Here is a 19,916-nt window from a genome sequence, read left to right as displayed (position 1 = left end):
TGAACTTGAAGTAAATATCGGGTTAAGATTTCCTTCTATCAGGGATAGGCATCAGGCCTGATGCCTATTTGACACCTACTATGTGATTTGTGGAATGCATTTGCAGAATCGACCTCAGGTCTTAATGGGTTAAATTATTGGATGCCAACAAAGGCATCCAATCTGGCATAAAGTAATTTGGGGCATGAGGTCAAAACAGAAGTGAACAAAAACAAGAAAGTATCTCTTTGCATGTGTGAGCCAGTCTCTCCCCAATTGCTGCTGGCATGCTGGCAAAGCTGCCACTGTGTGAACGTCGAAAACAATGGAGGCAGTAGGTAACTAACCAGTGACCACCCGCTATTTGTAAGCATTTACTGTGAGACAAGTAGTGCTGTAGCACTGCATTGAAGTGTGGGAGAAACCATAATAGCGCTATGCAAAGTATGCATGTACAGATTAGAATACATGATGTGGATGTTTGGACCCTGCAGGCAGAAAGCTTTTCTGTACTTGAAAAATATAATATATAGTTAAGTTGACACATTCCTGTTTAGTGCTAAACCTGAAATCAGCTTTGTAAGAATGTTACCCATCATGTTTTCTGTGTTCTGAGTCTGACCAACCTACAACTTGTTTGATTTATTATTTTGATGACTATATTAGATACCAGCATGGATTTACTGTCTGGCACACAGAAATACTTAAATGTAAGGGTTAGGGTTAAAACAATATAAATTACGGCTTCATCACCGCATCAAAAGGTCAATTTACTAGACCTGGGCAATATATCGATATTACAGTATATTGATATTGTGATATGACATCGACTGGAATTTGAATATCGTCATATTGCAAGAGTTGGCTCTCCTTGGTTGTAACCACTTAAGGCCTATTTAATAGTTTTAAAATTGTTTAAAATTTGCCCACCTGTTTTTTACTCACAAGTTGATGCAATGTACTGTGAGCCTATAGATCTGCTATTTCTTCTAAGATATTTTTGATAGATGTATTGTACAGTAGCTTGACAGGAAACGGGGAGAGAGATGGGGGGAGACACAGCAAAGTTCTAGATCTGCTCAAATGTATATTAATACGATTAATAGCAATCCGATATTATTATCACAACATCGATTGATATAATTTTGGTCTCAATTATATATATCTTGATTTGATCACCATACATCATTGCTCTGTCTGCATTGCCTGTTGAGAAACAACCCATCAGGCACACCTGGAGTGCTCAGTGGAGTTCCCAGCATGCATACTGTCTGATAGCACACATACATACTGTAAAGTATATTGTCAATGTCGGGCAGAAACCTCATATCTCAACTTTTAACTTTTTTTACCCGTAAATTAACACCCTACTACTTGATCATAGTACAGAGTCACACACAAGTTAGTAGCAGATCCACTTTTGGCCACGTTTCGTGCTTGTAGATCTGCTACTTTTTGAATTTGAATCCTGAAAAGTAACAGTTTTTGACATGTGAGGTTTCCACCCCACAGAGGCGATATACTGTATATCATCATAGGTATGTAGAGCAATTATTCAGTGACCGAATTAGGCCACCTTAGGGTTGTCAAATATTTTAGCTTTCTGTCTTTTCCCATATGAAAAGGGTTGAGTTTTCCAGACTAGTGACTCGCTGGAATTTCACCAGCGTGATACTTGAAAAGCTGAGGGAGCAGGGAAACTGGGACAGCCCACAGACAGACAGGCAGGCAGACAGACAGGAAGACAGACAGGGAAACTGGGACAGCCCACAGACAGACAGGCAGACAGACAGGCAGACAGACAGGGAAACTGGGACAGCCCACAGATGGCAAGAAACAAGAACCCAGCAAGAGGCTCAAAAGCTGCTTGTGTGGGAGTTTTCATGTCCTGCTTATCTGTATTTGTACACACACACACACACACGCACACATGCATGCATGCACGCACACACACACACACAAACACACATCAGCATATATGCTCAATTATGGTGATTGTTTAAGACAAGTTCACGACATGTACATTTCATTGTCCACAAAAAAGTAGCATAATACAGTATAGTATAACTGCCAAAGGTTTCAGAGGACTGTGCAGTGAAAACACTTTATTTGAAAAGTAAGTAGGAATGATATACCCGTATGTAGTTAATGTACAATGCTTCTGGGCTTTTATAATGGCTGAATAGACATTTCATACTGTAGTTCCCCATTCAAAAATGTCAGACTAGAACAGGCCGCAGTTTAGAATGTAACTGATGTGGTTTAACTTTTTGCTGCAGGCAAGACCCAACCTGAAAAACCTCATCCGATAACTGTGGTTTTGCTGATTAATCTTTGCATCTTGTTTTATGAATATACGATGCCCACGCTGACTAATTTCCCAATGGTAGAATGTGTGCACACATTGTGCTCTTTCACAAGCCTGCTTCATCTCAGATGTTCACGCTCGGCTCATCTTTGACTGTCATGTTCTATCGAACAATAGGGCTTCATTCCGTGCTTTCTGTAAGGTGTTAACCTTACAGAAGTCATATCTTGTCCATGCTTGGCTGGCTTTGTTTAACTTCAAGCCACAGTGTTGTTGTAGCATAAAGTTGCTGTCGGGCTGAATTTGGAAAAGACCTCCTATCTCCATGTTTTAACTTTTTGTTTAAAGATATTTTTGGGCTTTTTTGCCTTTATTGATAGGTTGACAGGAAAGGGGGGGGAGACGGAGCAAAGGTCGTCGGGCTTGGGACTCGAACCCACGACAAGCTGTCGGGCTGTATTACCGGCCTTGGTGCCTGGACCGCTCAGCCGTGGCCCAGGCCTTTGTGTGTGTGTGTGTGTGTCTTTTTTTTCTCCGCGCCCTACTTGATCATGACCACAGTGTCACACAAAAGTATCAAAAGTAGCATATACACAAGCTGGAAACGTGGTGCGAAGCGACGCGTTTTGAGATTGTCGATCTGCTACTTTGGAATGATGCATTTGAATTTGAATCCTGAAAAGGACATGTGACCCAACAGAGACGATATCAGAGTTTGGCAGAAGAACCTAACGTGATTCCTTGTTCCTCGGCCCTTACCTAATTCAAGGATGGACAGAGTATTAGATTAACCTCAAGTAGAGCTAATTGAATAATCAAGGACAAGTACAAAGACGGTTCTTATGAGGACAGCCCTGAGTTGCCTATTATGGTCACAGTGGAAAGGTCAATGTGGCTTCCTGACCGTAACTATTTCTAGTGGTTTTGGATGTTATCAGATGATCTCCATCATCAGCCCTTATCAAGACCATGCAATGGTGGTTGTTGTTGTTGTCAGCCATTGTCCGACGTCGCATTTGGCCCCGTTATCTGAATTCTAACCCTATTTACCTTATATCTATCTAGCCCTAATGCTACTCCTAACCTCAGTCTTAACCCGACCATGAAAGTAAACATAGAGAGAAGTTGTTGTATAGCGCAGTTTCACAATGTTTTCGCTTTGGCAGCAGTAATTTCATATGCGCGTTTCCTAGTCGCTTACTTGCGAGGCAGTAAATGGCTCCATTGCATGGTCTTGATAAGAACATATTAAATAAAAATCTGTTGATATTTTACATTAGAAGCGGTGCTATTTCTGTGTACACCCATACCCACCAGTCTCTCTGCAGTTCACTGATGCTCTGGAAAGTGCATGGTAAACAGAACGGCCATCTTTTCTTTATGCGAAAGCTTTCCCAAAGAGAAGAAATGTTTAAACTCTCCTCCTGATTGTATCCTCAAAGCCAAGGATAACTGGGAAACCCCTGCTATTTTTCAACAGTACTTAGTAGTGCACTACTTAATGAAAGAAAATCTACACTATTAAAAATTTACGTACGGTAGCTAAATGTAAAGTATAATTACAGATTTAGTGTACTAAAAAAATACATGTACATGTAAAGCAAGAGAGTATTGTACAACAGTGTTGTGACTAACGCCCTTACATCGCGTTACGTTACATAACGTAACTACTATTTGCAGTAACTTGTAACCTAACGCTTTACATTTCCCATTTCCATAACGGCCTTATAGTTATTGTGCGAGTGTTACCCGCGTTATGGCGTTATGTCAACTTATGTGATCAGTGAAAAGTCTCGCAGCTCCGTGAGTATCATACATTCATACAGGCATCTCTGCGCTGCTGATTGCAGTGCAGGGACTAGAGAGCGCTCTCTGTGTTGACAGTTTCGTTTGTGCTCTGCCTCTCAACTAACTGCGTGAAAAACACAGATGTACAAGCCCAAAGCGCAGTGCATTGCGACCGGTAGATAACTTGTAGATCTGCTACTTCCAGTGCAGGACGGGCGCATGCTTATGACGCTCTTAAATATGCATCAGCACTCAGCAGCCAGCAACGCACTAGCAGGCAGCAGCATAAACCACTCGTCGTCAGACGGAATACACACGCAAATACGAGTCACGACACAACTTTATTGCACATCTGTGCTTGCCTTTCATCCACGCTTCTATAGCCTTTTAAATCTCATTTCCCATCCACGGGCACAAGCAGCTTCCACCCGATCTGGATGGTGATGTTGTTTCTGACGAGGGTATAGCAACTAGTTAGCATGGGAGCTAACATTAGTTTAACTCTGGTCCATATCGTTAGAAGCCAAGGAGTCCTCCTATAATAACACTGGTACTTTCCATCCGTTCCCCAACCCTCACACTCGATGTTGCGTCTGCCCGTGTATAATGGTCAGGGTTTCACTGTCCACAGCTAGCAGGCAGACCTGTCAAAACTATGCACTTCCCAAAACTCACAAGACATGCCAGCCACCACCTATAAGTTCAAACCGTTACACACCTCTAGAATATTTGTTTCCCCAGCTATCTCATTTCACTTTCATTTATTTTATTCCATAGTCTTAGTTTTTCTCTAATAAAGTAGTTTTTATTTGTTTTCTCATGTTCCCCTTGAAAAGCGTCTTTAAGTACTCAGAGAAGCATTATATAAATAATAATATTATCACTATTATTATTACTACTTTTTAATTGCCTATGCTTATGTAGTCACTATTCATTGATTCACTCGTATCCAAATCCATTCGAAAAAAAGCTCACTGATGATCAGGTCAAATAGGCCTATTGATATGCCATTAATTGAGATTAATGAATCACAAAAAACCTTCTTTTAAATCGTTTTTTATATTATTATTTTTTAAAGTAAAGTAAAGTAGTTACTTTCATAATTTAATGTAAAGTAAAGTAACAAATTACTTTTTTAGATAAGTAACGATAACTATAATTCCTTACTTTTTAAAAGTAACTTCCCCAACACTGTTGTACAATGGTAGTTTTCCACACCCTGGCATTCAAGGACTTAATTGAAGTCCTTCTAGAACATCTATCTTCCAATCTAGATCAATAATTGAGTCTCTGCTACAGTATAACAGTATCAAAAAGTTAGGTATAAGGGTTAAGACACTGGCAAAAATAGGGCCCCAAATGCATATACCTTAGTATCTTAGTTTCTTATCAGAAAGTCTTCCACATGAGAGAAAAATGAATCATCGCTGACTGCTGAGCTGTTGAGAGAGTTTGCCCCAGGGAAGCTCCGACTATAAACACCACAGCTACAGTATGTCAGACAAATCCCCTCAGAGTTCAATTTAACACATTTTTTACAGTGAAGGCAGATTTACAGTACGGTCTTGAATGTGGGCCACTGGGAAAGTGTTGTACCATTACAGAGTGAAAGTAGGCCAGGTGTGGCCAGGTGGCCTACGTACACGGTTAGACACCTGTCTGCTGTATCTCACACACACACACACACACACACACACACACACACACACACACACACACACACAGTTAACTTTATTGTCACAGTGCACAGCAGAACTAAATTATGATTCAAGACAAAAAAGTAGCACTATATACTCTAAAGTCTAAACCTCCGGAACCCTAAGGGAGGCGCGAGCAACGAGAAAAACGACAAACCTTACTTGAATTAAGTATATTCAATCAGTAACGGCCTCTTCGTGTTTCAACAGATCTTTCTCGTCCCCCAGAGCAATCTGCAGCTCTTCAGCATGCATGTGCTCCAGCTCAATCCCCACTGTACTGTACCTGCTCCTTGCTCCCACTGATCCCATCCGGAGTCATCTTGAAGGAATGCACTCCTCAGGAGATACTGTAGGGCGCTGATTCCCCAGCTCAGTCCATAGCAACCAAGACAGCAATATTGACACAAACGTGACAAACCTTTTACCTTTTTAGATGCTCAGTCAAGCATCGTCTCTATTTCCTTAAGACAGATATTTCCCCATGTTGTGAACCTTTTTAAGTAGGACATTTATAGGCCTAGATTCTTTTTAGGTACAGGAAAAAAATAATCACAAATGTAGTCCCACGCTGAAGGTTTCCGGCCCGAGAACAATGGCGAGCAGCAGTGAGCACTGAAGCTGTGACCACTCGGCGAACAAGCAAAGCTCGGCCAGCCAACTAGACAGACAATTGTGTACTTTGTCATGCGCGTGTGGTGACAGTCGTACGACAACGTATTGCAAAGATCATATTTGTGGCTTTGTAAAATCTGTTGCTCACACGGTCATTGACGTCATCAAACGTGCGTCCGTAGGGATGTGTGTCGGAGGCACGGTGGCCGGCCGGATAGATTGAAAAAGAACAATTCATCATGGAGTCTCAAACTGCGAGCCCTTTTGGACCTAAGCATTATTTATGCATTGGAAATAAGGGAAATGGACTAGAAGAAGACGTTGCGCATTTTGGTCAGCCAGAACTGGGTGAAAAAATGCGAATAGGGGGAATTTAAAACAATGCAGTTGTAGCTTTGCATCTGGAAGTTGAATCCAGAGCCATTGAAAGGAGAGTTCTGCCAATGAGGGGGCAGAAAACAGCCCGGTAACTCGTTTGTCACTCTAAAGCCCATAGACTCCAATGCATTCTGTAAACTTCCAGTTCAGGGTTTGTCACTTTTCGCCAATGGAAGTCTTAGTAGAAGAGCCGCCATGAAGCGAACAGAGTCGTAACTGCCTCATCTATACGACTCTGGTTGAACCCAGCTCTGCTTTAATTTGTAGCTTTTGCAGCAGCTACAAACATCAGATGCATCTTTGCTTCTTCACGTAGCTGGCTTCCATTGACAATGAATGGTAAACTGTAACTTTGCATCTGCCCGTGTGAACGCATGCATTCAGATGGGGAACTCCACTACCACTGTAGTATCTACTGCATTGGTTCTCAAAGTGGGGTCCGCCCAGGGGTTCTTGGGGGCGGGGGTACCAGGGGCTCTCCAGCCAAATTAGTTCATATCACAGTTACTTTAACAATATTTTATACTTTGGCTATTCAAAAATAAGATCATAGCACGTCACTTTGTGTTATACTATGAGCTTGTGGATCTGCAATTGTGCAAATCTTTGAATATACTCTTGCTCCTTGTCATGAAAAGGTGAGAACCACTGATCTTTACTTACAAGTCTTCAGAGCTGACCTGGAAGAGTGACCATGACCAGTGGGCAAAACAACATTAGAACAAGATTAGATCAGGCGTACGGGGAGTTGTAGCAAGGTTATGTGAGAAAATTAGGTTTCTTGCGCAGAGATGGAGGAATGAATATGGGTGCAACCTGTTTCTGTAGAACTGACGAGCTTCCATGTGCTTCACCTCCAGGGGCCTGTGGGGTTGTGAAACAAAAACGAGACGTTTCCAACCGTCCAGGCAGACCTGTTCTGAAGTCTGGAGAAAAGTGTATGACCCAACTACTTCACGGAAGTAGGAAATTCGTTGGGCTGTAAACTGTCAGCCGTTCGGCTGTACCGCTGCAAGGCTGAACAACGTAAACAGCAGTGCTAATATTCAATGGCTCTCTGCCTTCTGCCTGGTTGAGTAGACAGCGATCTGTCTACAGCTTCGACCGGGGAAAAGAACGCTTTAGGCCTTTCAGCCCATCAGAGGGTTGATTCTCTCAGATATAGCTTTAATTACAGGGTTTATCTGAGGTAGGTTGGGCTGTGAGTGACTGTTGAATGTTTTCTCAGCAATTACTCTAATGAATTACTTTTTAGTTTAGTCGAATAATAAGACGCTGTTAGTTGTACAAAAAAGTACCTCCACTGTGAAGTTTTATACTAGTTAAATATCTCATTATCGTTTATTTGGAAGTCAGTTGGCTCTGATCAGGCTAGAGCGTCACAGTCCTGCCCTCTTTCATGACGACGCCAGGCCCAGGAAATGATTGCCAATGCATTTTTCCCATAGACATTTCAAAAAGTATTTATTTAAAGACGGTTACGCCGCGGACAAAGCCAACTCGAGTTGTGACAAATCATGACAATAAACACAATATTTTGGACCAAACAAATAATCACAAAGAAGAAAAACAACAAAAAAAGTTTTGTAACCTGCCGTTTTGTTCCTCTTTCTAATTCTTTGTTCGGCCCAATTGTTTTTGTTTGTTATGATTTGTCACAACTCGAGTTGGCTTTGTACGAGGCTTAAAAGGTCTTAAATACATACTTTTTGAAACGTCTATGAGGAAAATGAACGTGGTTGTACAGTGCTTTCCAAATAAAATACTGGTTTCACGTGTTTACAATTGCTGTTAATCCAACCATTGCGAAATCTCTATTGTAATAATAATGATGTGGTGATTTGGAATCAGTTGTGTGACTACTGTGTAACACGATTTATCCAACGTACAATGGATTCTTATCAACAGCTGTCCAAATGACTCCCATTCCAGTGTGGTTGTGGTTGGTTTACTGATATCATATTTATTACTGTATGTTTTTGGCCAATAAACAAACCACAATGAACAACACACCACTTGGAGTTCTGACTTGACAATTAGGGAAGGTGTGCCCTTTTTGTTGTGTTTGGACCACATCAAGATCAAGAGGGTTTATCTGTCACTCATTCAAATACATGTAAATGTTAGTGTGGCATGTTCCACAAGACTGTGCTATAACTATAACTATAACTTTGGCTGATTGTACCGGTACGATCACTTGATCTTGATATGTTTGCATTCCAATTAAAACACAAACATGGCCATGTGTGTCGTCTGCCCCTCCTCTGTTTGTGTGTGCGTATGACTGAGCGTGTGCACGCAGGCATGCTGGTGTGTGCTCCTGCTATTCATTGAGAATCCCCAATGTTTGGTTTTGTCATTCGTTCATTTACTTAAGCTGTAACTTGCCTGCTGCGTAGCCTGCTGAGTTTGTTTGACTAAATAACTGTCCAATTCATGCAACTGCATGCTCCTATTGTGCACAAAACACAAACGTCCATCCTAAATGATTGTCCTGCAGGAAAACATTGGATAACTTGTTGCTACTTTTACTTTTAACTTTTGCTGTTTTTGAAAAGTAACAGTTTTGGACATATGAGGTTTCCACCCAACAGAGAGTCAGAGACGAGATATAGGCTACTTTATGACAATTATGGGAAGTATCGGATCTAGACCGGCTATTTTTTTTGCTAATATTGACATTCGTAAGTGTTTTGGAAAATGTTTGAATGTTTTCACCACATGCCCAGAACAGGGACACCATGAAGGGTTAAATTCAAATGTTGTTAACTCCTTGCTGAGGCTCTCCAACACAGCCATGGAAGCCAAGGTGAGAAAGCAGCAAACACTGGCAGGGGACTAATGTAAACATGACCTAGCTTTGGACCTGAAATGCACACACATACACTGACACACATATATAAGTATGCGAACAAAGACCCACATATACAGACTGTATTATCCACATGCATGCATGATTGATGGTGCCAACACACCTAATTGCATTGGCAAGAGCCTGTTCAAGTGTCAGTGATGTTTAAATCCCTGTATTTGGTTGTCTTTTAGATTATAGTTATAATTTTAGCCTCCTGTGGCTACAGGTGTTGGAAAATGTTTTCCTAGATTGTGATGTCCACGTCAAATAAACTAAACATACTGGCAAAATGTTATGCTAGCATGAACTACCTTCTCTGGCAAGAAGTACTGTGGTTCTATTATATACAGTAATTGGCTAAATTGTGTAAACTATGGAACTGATTCATAATTTTCCCTGGTGAAGAAAGCTGCCACAGTGAGTCATCATTATTGCCTCACTCCACTCCACTCAAAAGTGTTTGGTAACAGTTTTTATGAAGCCCATATCTAAATTGTATGGTGTAGGTGTCATGTAGGTGACAGTGGGTCAGGGGTAGAATGGCCAGTAGAGTGGCCGGTATGGGAAGTTCGGTCCCAGGCTCCCCCAGAGTTGGTGTCGATTGTCGAAGTGTCCTTGAACAAGACTCTGAACCCCTGCCAGACCCCTAAGCATTTTAAAGTATGAGGTATAAAGTACAGCAACCTGTCAGGCTTCTATTCCAGGTAAAGATCCAAAATGCAGAACTCACGGACACAAGGAATAAACTTAAAGTCTTTACTTGGCAAAAGTAGAAATCAGGTACACCATTACAAGGCAAGAATAAACTAATACACAAGGCAAAGCAAACTGATAAACCAACAATCACATGAGAGCATCAAGGGCTATATATAGACTAGGTTCATTAGGGAGCAGGTGGGGTGAGACACACAGGTGGGTCCAGGTAGTCATCAGGGCAGTGGATGAGTGGGTGTGGCACAGACTGTGGCCAGGGCTGTGACACAACCTTGTGTTCATAAAACAGAAAGATTGGCTATTTGGTTAAGACTGACGTTATGTATATTTCGGGACCTTTCACTGCTTTGTCTCAACCATTACTCTATGGCTCTGCTCACAGCCACCGCGGTGGATATTTTGACATTCCGTTTGTTTTGTTTTTTGAATGTTGCCACTACTGTTTGAGCAGCCATAAACTACACAGGTTCATCCCGATGTTCTGGGCATCTTTGTAATGTTATAGTGTTAGTGAAAAGCAGGTAAAAGAGTAACGTTTGAGGCAGACTAACATGAGTCACTCTACAGTTTCTCTGTAGTAGAAGAGGTTTTACCCCGCAGCTATGTCGGCTCCTCCTACAGGAAATTCGTCTATAGGAGGGGCTAGCACCCCTCAAAAAGCACACCTGTGTGAAGTGAGGGCTCTTATCATCATACGTCATCATACATCATCTCATTCTGGCCAATCACAATGCATGTCCTCACTTATGTCTTCAATGTTTGTGTTTACACACTTTTGTCTTCAATGTTTATGTTTACACACTTTTGTCCTCAATGTTTGTGTTTACACAGACCCTCATAGCTGGACATAGGAGGGTCTAACGCCCCTAAAAAAAACCCACAAAAAGTTAGGTTATGGAGATAAGAGCTCATAGATATGTCATAGACTGGTCACATGAAGTCTGAGATCCCCATGAAGCCCCATTATTGACCCAGGCTTGTATTTGTTCTGTAAAAAGGACCCCTGTATTGCATTCATTCTAAATGAGGGGAATATTCGTTGTTTCTTTTTCCGTGAGCATGAAAGGAGAAAGAGAGAGAGCGCTGCTCAACAGTCAAACATTTCTTTTCCTCCTCTCCTTCCAAAATCAACATGTCAGGTTTATTCCCTGTCGTTGTGTAACCATGTACTGTACACACGGTAGTAACTGTCTTGTTGTTCCAGGGTGATTTATTGTTGCGTTCAGTTATTTCCACCTTGCATTATTATTATTTTCAGGTTGGAGCCAACTGGTTATACAAGTGTGTCTTTTGAAATGGTCTTACTGTGACCCAGTTTATCCATTTAGTGAATGAATATAATTAAATTCTGAGCGTGTGCTGTACAAATGTAACATAATTTATTTTGTACACTCCGAGTTAAATTACAGCTGATTTATGTGTATGGGGCGGTTTTCTTTGTTTTTGTTCATTGTCACTGCCAAAATGACTTTTTTCTATTGATTACTTTGTTTTGTTGCATTCTTAAAGGACAACTTTAGTTTTTTCAACCAAGGTTCATGTTTTAGGTTGTTATTAGAGAAACTAAAAGGTGAGTGTTCATTTTCTTTCATTTGCTGCTTTCTTTCGTTTTAGGGATTTTAGCTCTTTTTGACAGGGGGGCGGGGGCATTCGAGCATGGGGCTAAATATGTATTTTTTTACCAAATCTGATGGTGATTTATTTATTTATTATTTACTATAGTCCTAATAAACCCCAGGAAATTACATCTGGCCACAGAAGATCACAGGATCTACTGAATGTGAAGGTAGCCTACTGGGGGAAGGCTTATACTGTGTTATAGGCTCAATATGTCAGTTTGTCACATTCAATAGATCCTGTGATCTTTTGTGGCCAGATGTAATTTCTTGGGGTTTATTAGGACTATAGTAAATTATAAAAAAATAAATCGCCATAATAATTTGTAAAAAAATACCTATTTAGCCCCATGCTCGAATGCCCCCGCCCCCCTGACATAAATAAGGAATAAGGAAAAATAAGGAACAAAGCGTGTTCCCTTATCAGGGACATCGTCTTCTTAGTTTCCAAGTAAGGGACAATGCCTTATTTCAACAGACGGTTGGCAGCCCTACAGACATTTAGTTACAGGCCAAAAGCTGCATTTCCACATAATGAATCCAAGAGGGGCTGGAGGAGTCGCAGCCTACTGGTGCACACGGACCCACCCCACATCTGGCAAGCACCGGGGTCTCCCAGGCATTTTTCCAGGCACTCCCAGAATGCCCGGTACATGGCCTTCATAAATAACAGCAGTGGTGGAAAGTAACTACTGTAAGTCCATTTACTCAAGTGTACCTAAGTACAATTTGAGGTATTTTTGAGCGGTGCCTATGTCTGTTTGTCTGTTTGACCCATTGGCCCCTGCAGCTGATTGGGGTCGCATTCAGGTCACACACTGTTGAGCAGCCTAAAGAGCCATTCACACTGAGCAGTATCATCATCATCATCATCAACATTCCCCTTGCATTCTCCAAGGCACTTCCCCTTTTTCACAGTTCACACCGCCCCCAGGCAAGCATCAGACCTATGCATCAGACCCACACGAAGAAAACACTCGGACCAACGAACACTCCACCTTAGTAACAGTAGCCTACGCATCGACACAATTACTACATACAACAAATGAACAAACAACATGCCACGAAGAAAACGACCATCACTTTCACTTTCTGGGAGCTGCGATACAAAGCGTAAGCGTCTCACTCGCGCTGCTGCCCCTGCCAACAACAACCAGTCCACCACTAACGCAACAGGTATATACATACATAAATGCAATTACTACACTACTAACATGACAATGACTGTTTGAGACTTTCAGTTCTATGTATGACTATGATGTACTGTTTTTCCCTACCATGCATTTATACAAATATTTTCATGTTATAGTGCTGTTTTTATTCACACAAAAAAGACACAAATATATTATAATGAAGAGCAATTCAATATATTTATGGGGGGCAATAGTCCATACAACGGGTAAGGACTATGTATATTAATACAATAAACAAGCAAAAGGGATTGATTGATTGATTGAAATATTTATTAACAGTTTGTAGAATTTACAGTACATTTTAAGCACAAACTCAATACAAAGACTGTCAACTGTGAGTGGACGACCCAATTAAGCATTACACTTGTTTACAACAGGGTCCACATTGTTCAATTCATCAAAACATTTAAAGACATACAAACATTTAGAGACATACAAATAGACATTTCTATGTAGCTAAAGAACAGAACAGGAATTCATATCATAGGGCATTGCCTGACCATGGATCACACCAATGGACCTGCAACATGACTGAGGAACACGTTCCACTTCAAATCATATTTATCCAACTGATTATTCATCTTAAAGGATAACCTCTCCAAAGCAGCCACAATACCAAGCTATCAATGGTATACTTATGATTGTACTGCAGCATTTTCTTGCAAAAGAAACTACAGTAGCCTACTAATTAGCCTACTTTTGTGCCCAACCTAACTTCCCAAGACCATCTGTAAACAATTCCCCGTTCCCCCCTATCAGTAATGTGATCTATTACAACCCATTACCCACACTGAACATCATTTGCTGTTCATATATTCAGAACGGGTAAGGACTAGTAACTATAACTGCAGCTAGCCAGCGGTGTTGTTGCAGCGCTCAGTTCACACAGGTGTGATTTTTTTTTAAACTTTACTGGAGTATTTCCAATTTCCAGTACTTTTACTTCAACTACACTACATCTCAGAGGCAAATATTGTACTTGTACTCCACTAGAATTATTTGAAAACTTTAGTTACTTACTACTAGATTTTGATTATTATTACAAAACATTCCCTACATTAACCACTTCAGCCCTATATACATTTCGGCCAATTTGAAAATTTCCAATCTACAAACAAATGTGTTGCGATGCGACGCATTGTGAGCTTGTACTGTAGATCTGCTATTTTCAAAAATACATTTTTGAAAATTAGTGAAATGGGACATTCTGAATAACGAGTACTGTACTTTAAGTACATTTTGATAGTACCAATACTTTTGTACTTTTACTCAAATCAAAATGGTACAGAGCCTGTCTGCTTTGGCTCCCCTTAATTTTTGAGTGTTCCTCCGCGTCAGCACTTTTGCAGGTTTCATACATTCTGTATATGTTGCACTCTGTTGCTTGCTTCTGTGTGCTGTGTCCATGTGCACAGTTGCACTCTACTTCATTGCATGACTGTGTCGCTCACCGAATAAGAATCTGAGATTCATGTGGATGTCAGGGTCGGCAAAGAAACGGCTTGGCTCCACTGTGGATCTCGGACTTCATGTGGCCAGCCGGTGACATCAAGTGCCTGTGATGTCAGTCATCTATGACATATCCGTGATGTATGACTCAATATTTTGTAAAGGCTGCGGCCCAAATCCACTGTGAAGAGCCTCGTAGTTTGCGGCGTCTGTCAGGTGTCCCGGTTCCATGCCAAAAGATGCATGGTCGAGTGAAAGTAAAATCTACTGCTCAGAAAGAGGAGAAGGAGAAGCAGAAACGGGAGAGGAAATTAAAGCTCTACGTGGCGGCGAGAGATGCCTGTTTTTCTAAGAGGAAGGACGGCGTACTTGACGACGAGGCTCTTCAGCTGACGGAACAGCTGCTGTTGTCCAATCCCGACTTCACCACCCTCTGGAACTACAGGAGAGAGATCCTAATGCACCTGGAGGCTGTCAGGGAGGGGGACCACGTGCAGAGGATGTACGAGGCCGAGCTGTCCTTCGTGGAATCCTGTCTGAAGGTGAGCCCCAAGTCGTATGGCAGCTGGCACCACCGGGGCTGGGTGGCAACCCGCCTGCCTCGGCCCGACTGGCCCAGGGAGCTGAGCCTGTGCGACGAGTGCCTCAAACTGGACGACCGCAACTTTCACTGCTGGGACTATCGGCGGATGGCGGTCAAGATGTCCGGCGTGCCTGTGGACCAGGAGCTGCAGTTCACCGATCGCCTCATACACTCCAACATCTCCAACTACTCCAGCTGGCACTACCGCAGCACCCTGCTGCCCCTGCTCCAGCCGGAGTCTCCCCCCGAGCCCCGCCTCCGGCCAACCGACGCCTCACCACCACCACCACCCTCCCGGGAAACCCACTCGCACCGCGTCTGCGAGGAGCAGCTGCTCAAAGAATACGAGCTTGTGCGCAATGCCTGCTTCACCGACCCCGACGACCAGAGCGCCTGGTTCTACTATCGGTGGCTGCTGGGCAGAGCGGAGCTCGGCGAGGCGATAAGCTGCGTGTACGTCAGCCGCAAGGAGGAGAGCGTGGCTGTGGCCCTCTCCAGGCCCGGCGATCCGCACTCGGTGGGTCTGATGCTGGTGCTTGACGGCCAGCCCCAGAGAGTGGAGTGGAGGAGTGTCCATCCTCGCTTCAAGCACAGCCCCGTCTGGATCTGTGACCTGCCGCAGGGGACCATCGGCGACATCGCTAACGAACACAACCTAACTGTACACTGGACCGAGGAACATACACATCGAGACTGCACTCTGTACACGGGTCGAACTGAGAGCTGGTGTCGGGATTCCGCGACGGAGCGGGAACTTTTCAGCGGCGAACTGTCGGCAGAAAAGACCTCTGTCTTGCAGACTGAGCTGCAGTCTTGCAATCAACTCCAGGAGTTGGAACCTCTGAATAAATGGTGCTTGCTAACGATCATCCTCCTGATGAGGGCGCTGGACCCGCTGGGCTATGAGAAGGAGACTCTGGCTCATTTGCGAACGCTCAAAGAAGTGGATTCCATGCGCTCGGCCTACTACAACGACCTGTGCAGCAAGTTCACGATCGAAAACACCATTCTCAAAATGGAGTACGCCGAAGTGCGCGTCTTCAGCATCCCCGGCAAGAACCTGACCACCTTGTGCCACCTAGACCAGCTGCTATTGGTCACCCATATCAATCTGTCGTCCAATCGGCTCCAGAGGCTGCCACCACAGTTTGCCATGCTGCGGTGCCTGGAGGTGTTGGAGGCTGATGATAACGCCATAGAGGAGCTTGATGGGTTGTATAACCTACCCAGACTGGAGGAAGTTCTCCTACGAAACAACAACATATCCAAGCTCGCTGCGCTGCGGCCTCTGGCTTCCTGCCCCAAGCTGACACGCCTCGACCTCCGCGGCAACCCCGTCACTCAGACGGCCAACATCCAATCGGAGCTGGCTGAGCTGCTGCCCTCGGTCACTGACCTCATGCTCTGATTGGACGCCAGGCGGGGGGGGGGGGGGGGGGGGGGGGTGGAGGAGCACTACCATTAGCATGAATCTGTTTGCTGATATCTGCTGATATATATAGTCCTAACATGAATGTGTGTGCAACTGTGCATGCATATTGTATTGTGTCTGTGTTTTTCGAGCAAGTCATGCTACATGGGCTTGCATATTTACGTGGTCATATATCTTTATGATACAGATGGGGTGCATAGCACAAACACAAACAACACGACACAGAGACAGCCCCCTTTATAAGATAAAGATAATTAAAGCTTTATTGTCCATTCAATTTAACACAAAATGGAAATTTGCCTTTGGCACACTGGCATACAGGATACAAACAATAAAAACAAAAAGATAAAGATTACACAAATGTATATACAGGGCTCCTGCAGACATGTATAAACACTGACTGTATAAATGTGTTCTTTCTTTGTTCTATTCACATTATTTGTGTTATTTTTGAGGGGCGCCAGCCCCTCCTATACACAGGTTTAATGTTTGTCTTTAGTTCAATGTTGGTTTTGTAAACGCATTGACAATCAAGCAGAAGTTTTCGTCATAATGCATCATTTATGTCATATTGTCTCTTTATTGTTAATTGCGTTTAATTTTTGTGTTTGCACTTTAATATACAGTATTAGCGGCCCTCACTTCACACGGGTGTGATTTTTTTTATTGCATTTAATCATTGCGCATACAAAACAACAGTTTTGCAGTTGAGATCGAGGACATTTAAGTCGGAATGTAACCCCCTTTTTAGGGGCGCTAGCCCCTCCTATGTCCAGCTTTGAGGATTTGTGTAAACACAAACATTGTTTTGCTACCGTTTCCTATGACTAGTTTGTAGTGTTTGTGTAAACACAAACGGTGAAGGCAAAAGTGAGAACGCAAATTGTGATTGGCCAGAATGAGATGATGTAGGATGACGTATGATGACAAGAGTGCCCCTCACTTCAAAGGCGTGAGATTTTTGATTATTTTGAGTATAATTGTTTCCAAGAGGAAAACAGCTTAGAGGACATCTTTGGCGAGTGTGTACATTAGGTGTAAAAGCACTGCCCTTCTGAAGTGTTTGTGGAGTCTGCCTCAGGAACAGGCTATCTCTCATCAACAGCCACCCATGAGTCATAGTAGCCCTCATACGTCCTAACAGTGGGTGAGTCAGTTGTTGACTTGCATCCATCCCTTGTTTCAGTGTACTCAATTCAGTAGCTCCACGGGTCCACAGCACAGGGTGAATTGGCTCCCTGGATAAGCTTATTTGCTTTGTTTGCCTGTTTGGAGCTGTGTGCAGCAAGCAATTTGTCTGTGCCGATGACTTGGACTGGTGCAGGCCTGACTTTAACTTGGCTGAGGCAACTCTTTAGTTTGGCTGGATATTTGAGGTTGATTAAGTTCAAGTACAGTGTGTTGCCGGTTACAGATAGATGAGTTGTTTACGCCCATGATGTGCCTGTTCATTTTTCTCAGTTGTGCCGACTCGATAGTGTCAGCAGATTAATTCATATCAATAGAGAGTATGCACATGCATGCTTTTCCCATCAGGACACGCCCCTCTCATCTAGACTGAGTGGCAAAACATTGAGCAGCATGCAGTGTTGGAGTTATGAAGAGCTCGCTGGAAATCACTCAACCGTCCTGCGTGCCACCTGTTTCTAAATGTCACATAATGCAGGAGGCAGCAAAATGTTGTGTTATTGAAAACGAGCACTTCCAAACTCTGACACTTAGAAAAATAATCAAATGCAGTGAATGTCTTGACAGAAAGTAGCTCATAACGTTTCTATGGTGGATTTTTATGAAACAAAAACTTTGCAGATAGAGATAGGATAAGTCAAGCTTTTCATACAGCTGCAATGTTGGTGAGTTTAACATTGTTTAATGCAATCAGACAGGACTTTTGTTTGGATGAATGGGCTGTCAAGGCCAGAAAGTAGTTTTTTGCCACTCAGTGGGCGTTCCCGACTTCCCGCATAACTTCCAGGTACGATGATGTCACGCGCATACCCTCCATTGGCAGTGTTGCTGTCAGGCAGAAACCTCTCATCTCCATATGTTACCATCAGCTTCCAGTACTTACCGCACGTCTTGGGTATAACTAAGACATGAGCTAAGGGTTCTGGATTGAACCAAGAACCTTACAATTCATAGCGAACACAGCATCGAGGTGCAGTACAAATGCTGAATTGCATTATTAGCCTACTCCTAGCTCTGGTCCATAACCTTCTACTGCTTCGATTCTGACCAGCCTCTCCTCTTTAGCGTAAATAAAAATAATGTTTTTGCTACTCACCAAAACAAAGGCGGGTTGTGTCATTAGAAAGCCTACTTTCCTTAGTGGACACACTCTGAGCCCCCCACCACACGTATAAACGGTACTTTTTGGCCAAATGGGGATTTTGTTTCCACCGGAAAAAAAATACTTTTAGTTACTCCAATGAGCCCTTTACCGATATTGCCCAGAGAACTGCCTCATAGAGAATATTTTTCCTCCGGTGAAAAAAAATCCCTTTCTGGCCAAAAAGTACCGTTTATACGTGCCGACTCGTTATGAAGGTTATGGACCAGAGCTAGCCTACTCCTAAGTAATCCAAATATGTTCATTCAGAACAATAATGAGATTATAATTATTGAATTTCGATATTTGGTACACTGTATGTATTTGTGGTGTAACACATTGAAGTCTTGCAGTAATATTATGAATATTCGGTGTGAATGTATTCGTGTGTTATCCCGCTTTGTGTCGTCAGAACAGAACAGAACAGAACAGAACGGAACAGAACATTCACGAGAGCATCTGGGTTCAAGAATCAATTTGGGTGGGCTGTTGCTGTTGCAGACTTTCTTGTAGGCTAAGCTGGTCAGAATGTCAACTATTTTACAAATAGTATATTGCTAAATATTGCTAAATACTATCTAAATAATAACACACTGACATTGTTCTCACAAGTCAATCCATTTCAAACAGGCACTGACTGCTGCCGTCTGTCATTATTATGGCGTCAGTCAACTGAGTTATTACTTGATAAAGAAAGCAATCCAGAAACAATCTCATACATCACACCTTACTATGGATACCTATAGAAACCCTCAAGTGAAACAATACATATACCTGTGTATACTTTACCAGTCATTCAGTTGCTATGCAGTATCAGAGACAGGCAAACAGTAAATATTCCCAAGTAAAAGCACACGTCATGTCGTCATGTACTGTGAACGACAGATATTTTGTCTGTGGCGTAATGGTGAAACAAAAAAGGCAAGTCACAGCTGGTTTAGTTCCTCTGAATCAGCTTTATTTGTCACATCACAGGTTTAT

The 19,916-nt window shown here is 42.7% G+C and overlaps 2 protein-coding genes across 2 annotated transcripts in view; both read left to right on the top strand.

Moving 5' to 3' along the window:
- crybg1a (crystallin beta-gamma domain containing 1a) overlaps positions 1 to 19,916 on the top strand; it is a 71,491-nt gene that overhangs the window by 4,160 nt on the left and 47,415 nt on the right. The window lies entirely within an intron of this gene.
- On the top strand, positions 14,831 to 16,582 carry LOC310878055 (geranylgeranyl transferase type-2 subunit alpha-like; the record flags this gene model as incomplete). Its single annotated transcript, XM_083792136.1, has 1 exon — positions 14,831 to 16,582. One exon carries the CDS (start codon positions 14,831 to 14,833, stop codon positions 16,580 to 16,582), a length of 1,752 nt encoding a protein of 583 aa, XP_083648262.1.

Source organism: Protomyctophum parallelum (assembly GCF_964188405.1).
Source record: "Protomyctophum parallelum genome assembly, chromosome: 20".
Classification (NCBI taxonomy): Eukaryota; Metazoa; Chordata; class Actinopteri; order Myctophiformes; family Myctophidae; genus Protomyctophum; species Protomyctophum parallelum.
The sequence above is the reverse complement of the archived record's forward strand: the minus strand, read 5'-3'. Positions and strand labels throughout refer to the sequence as shown.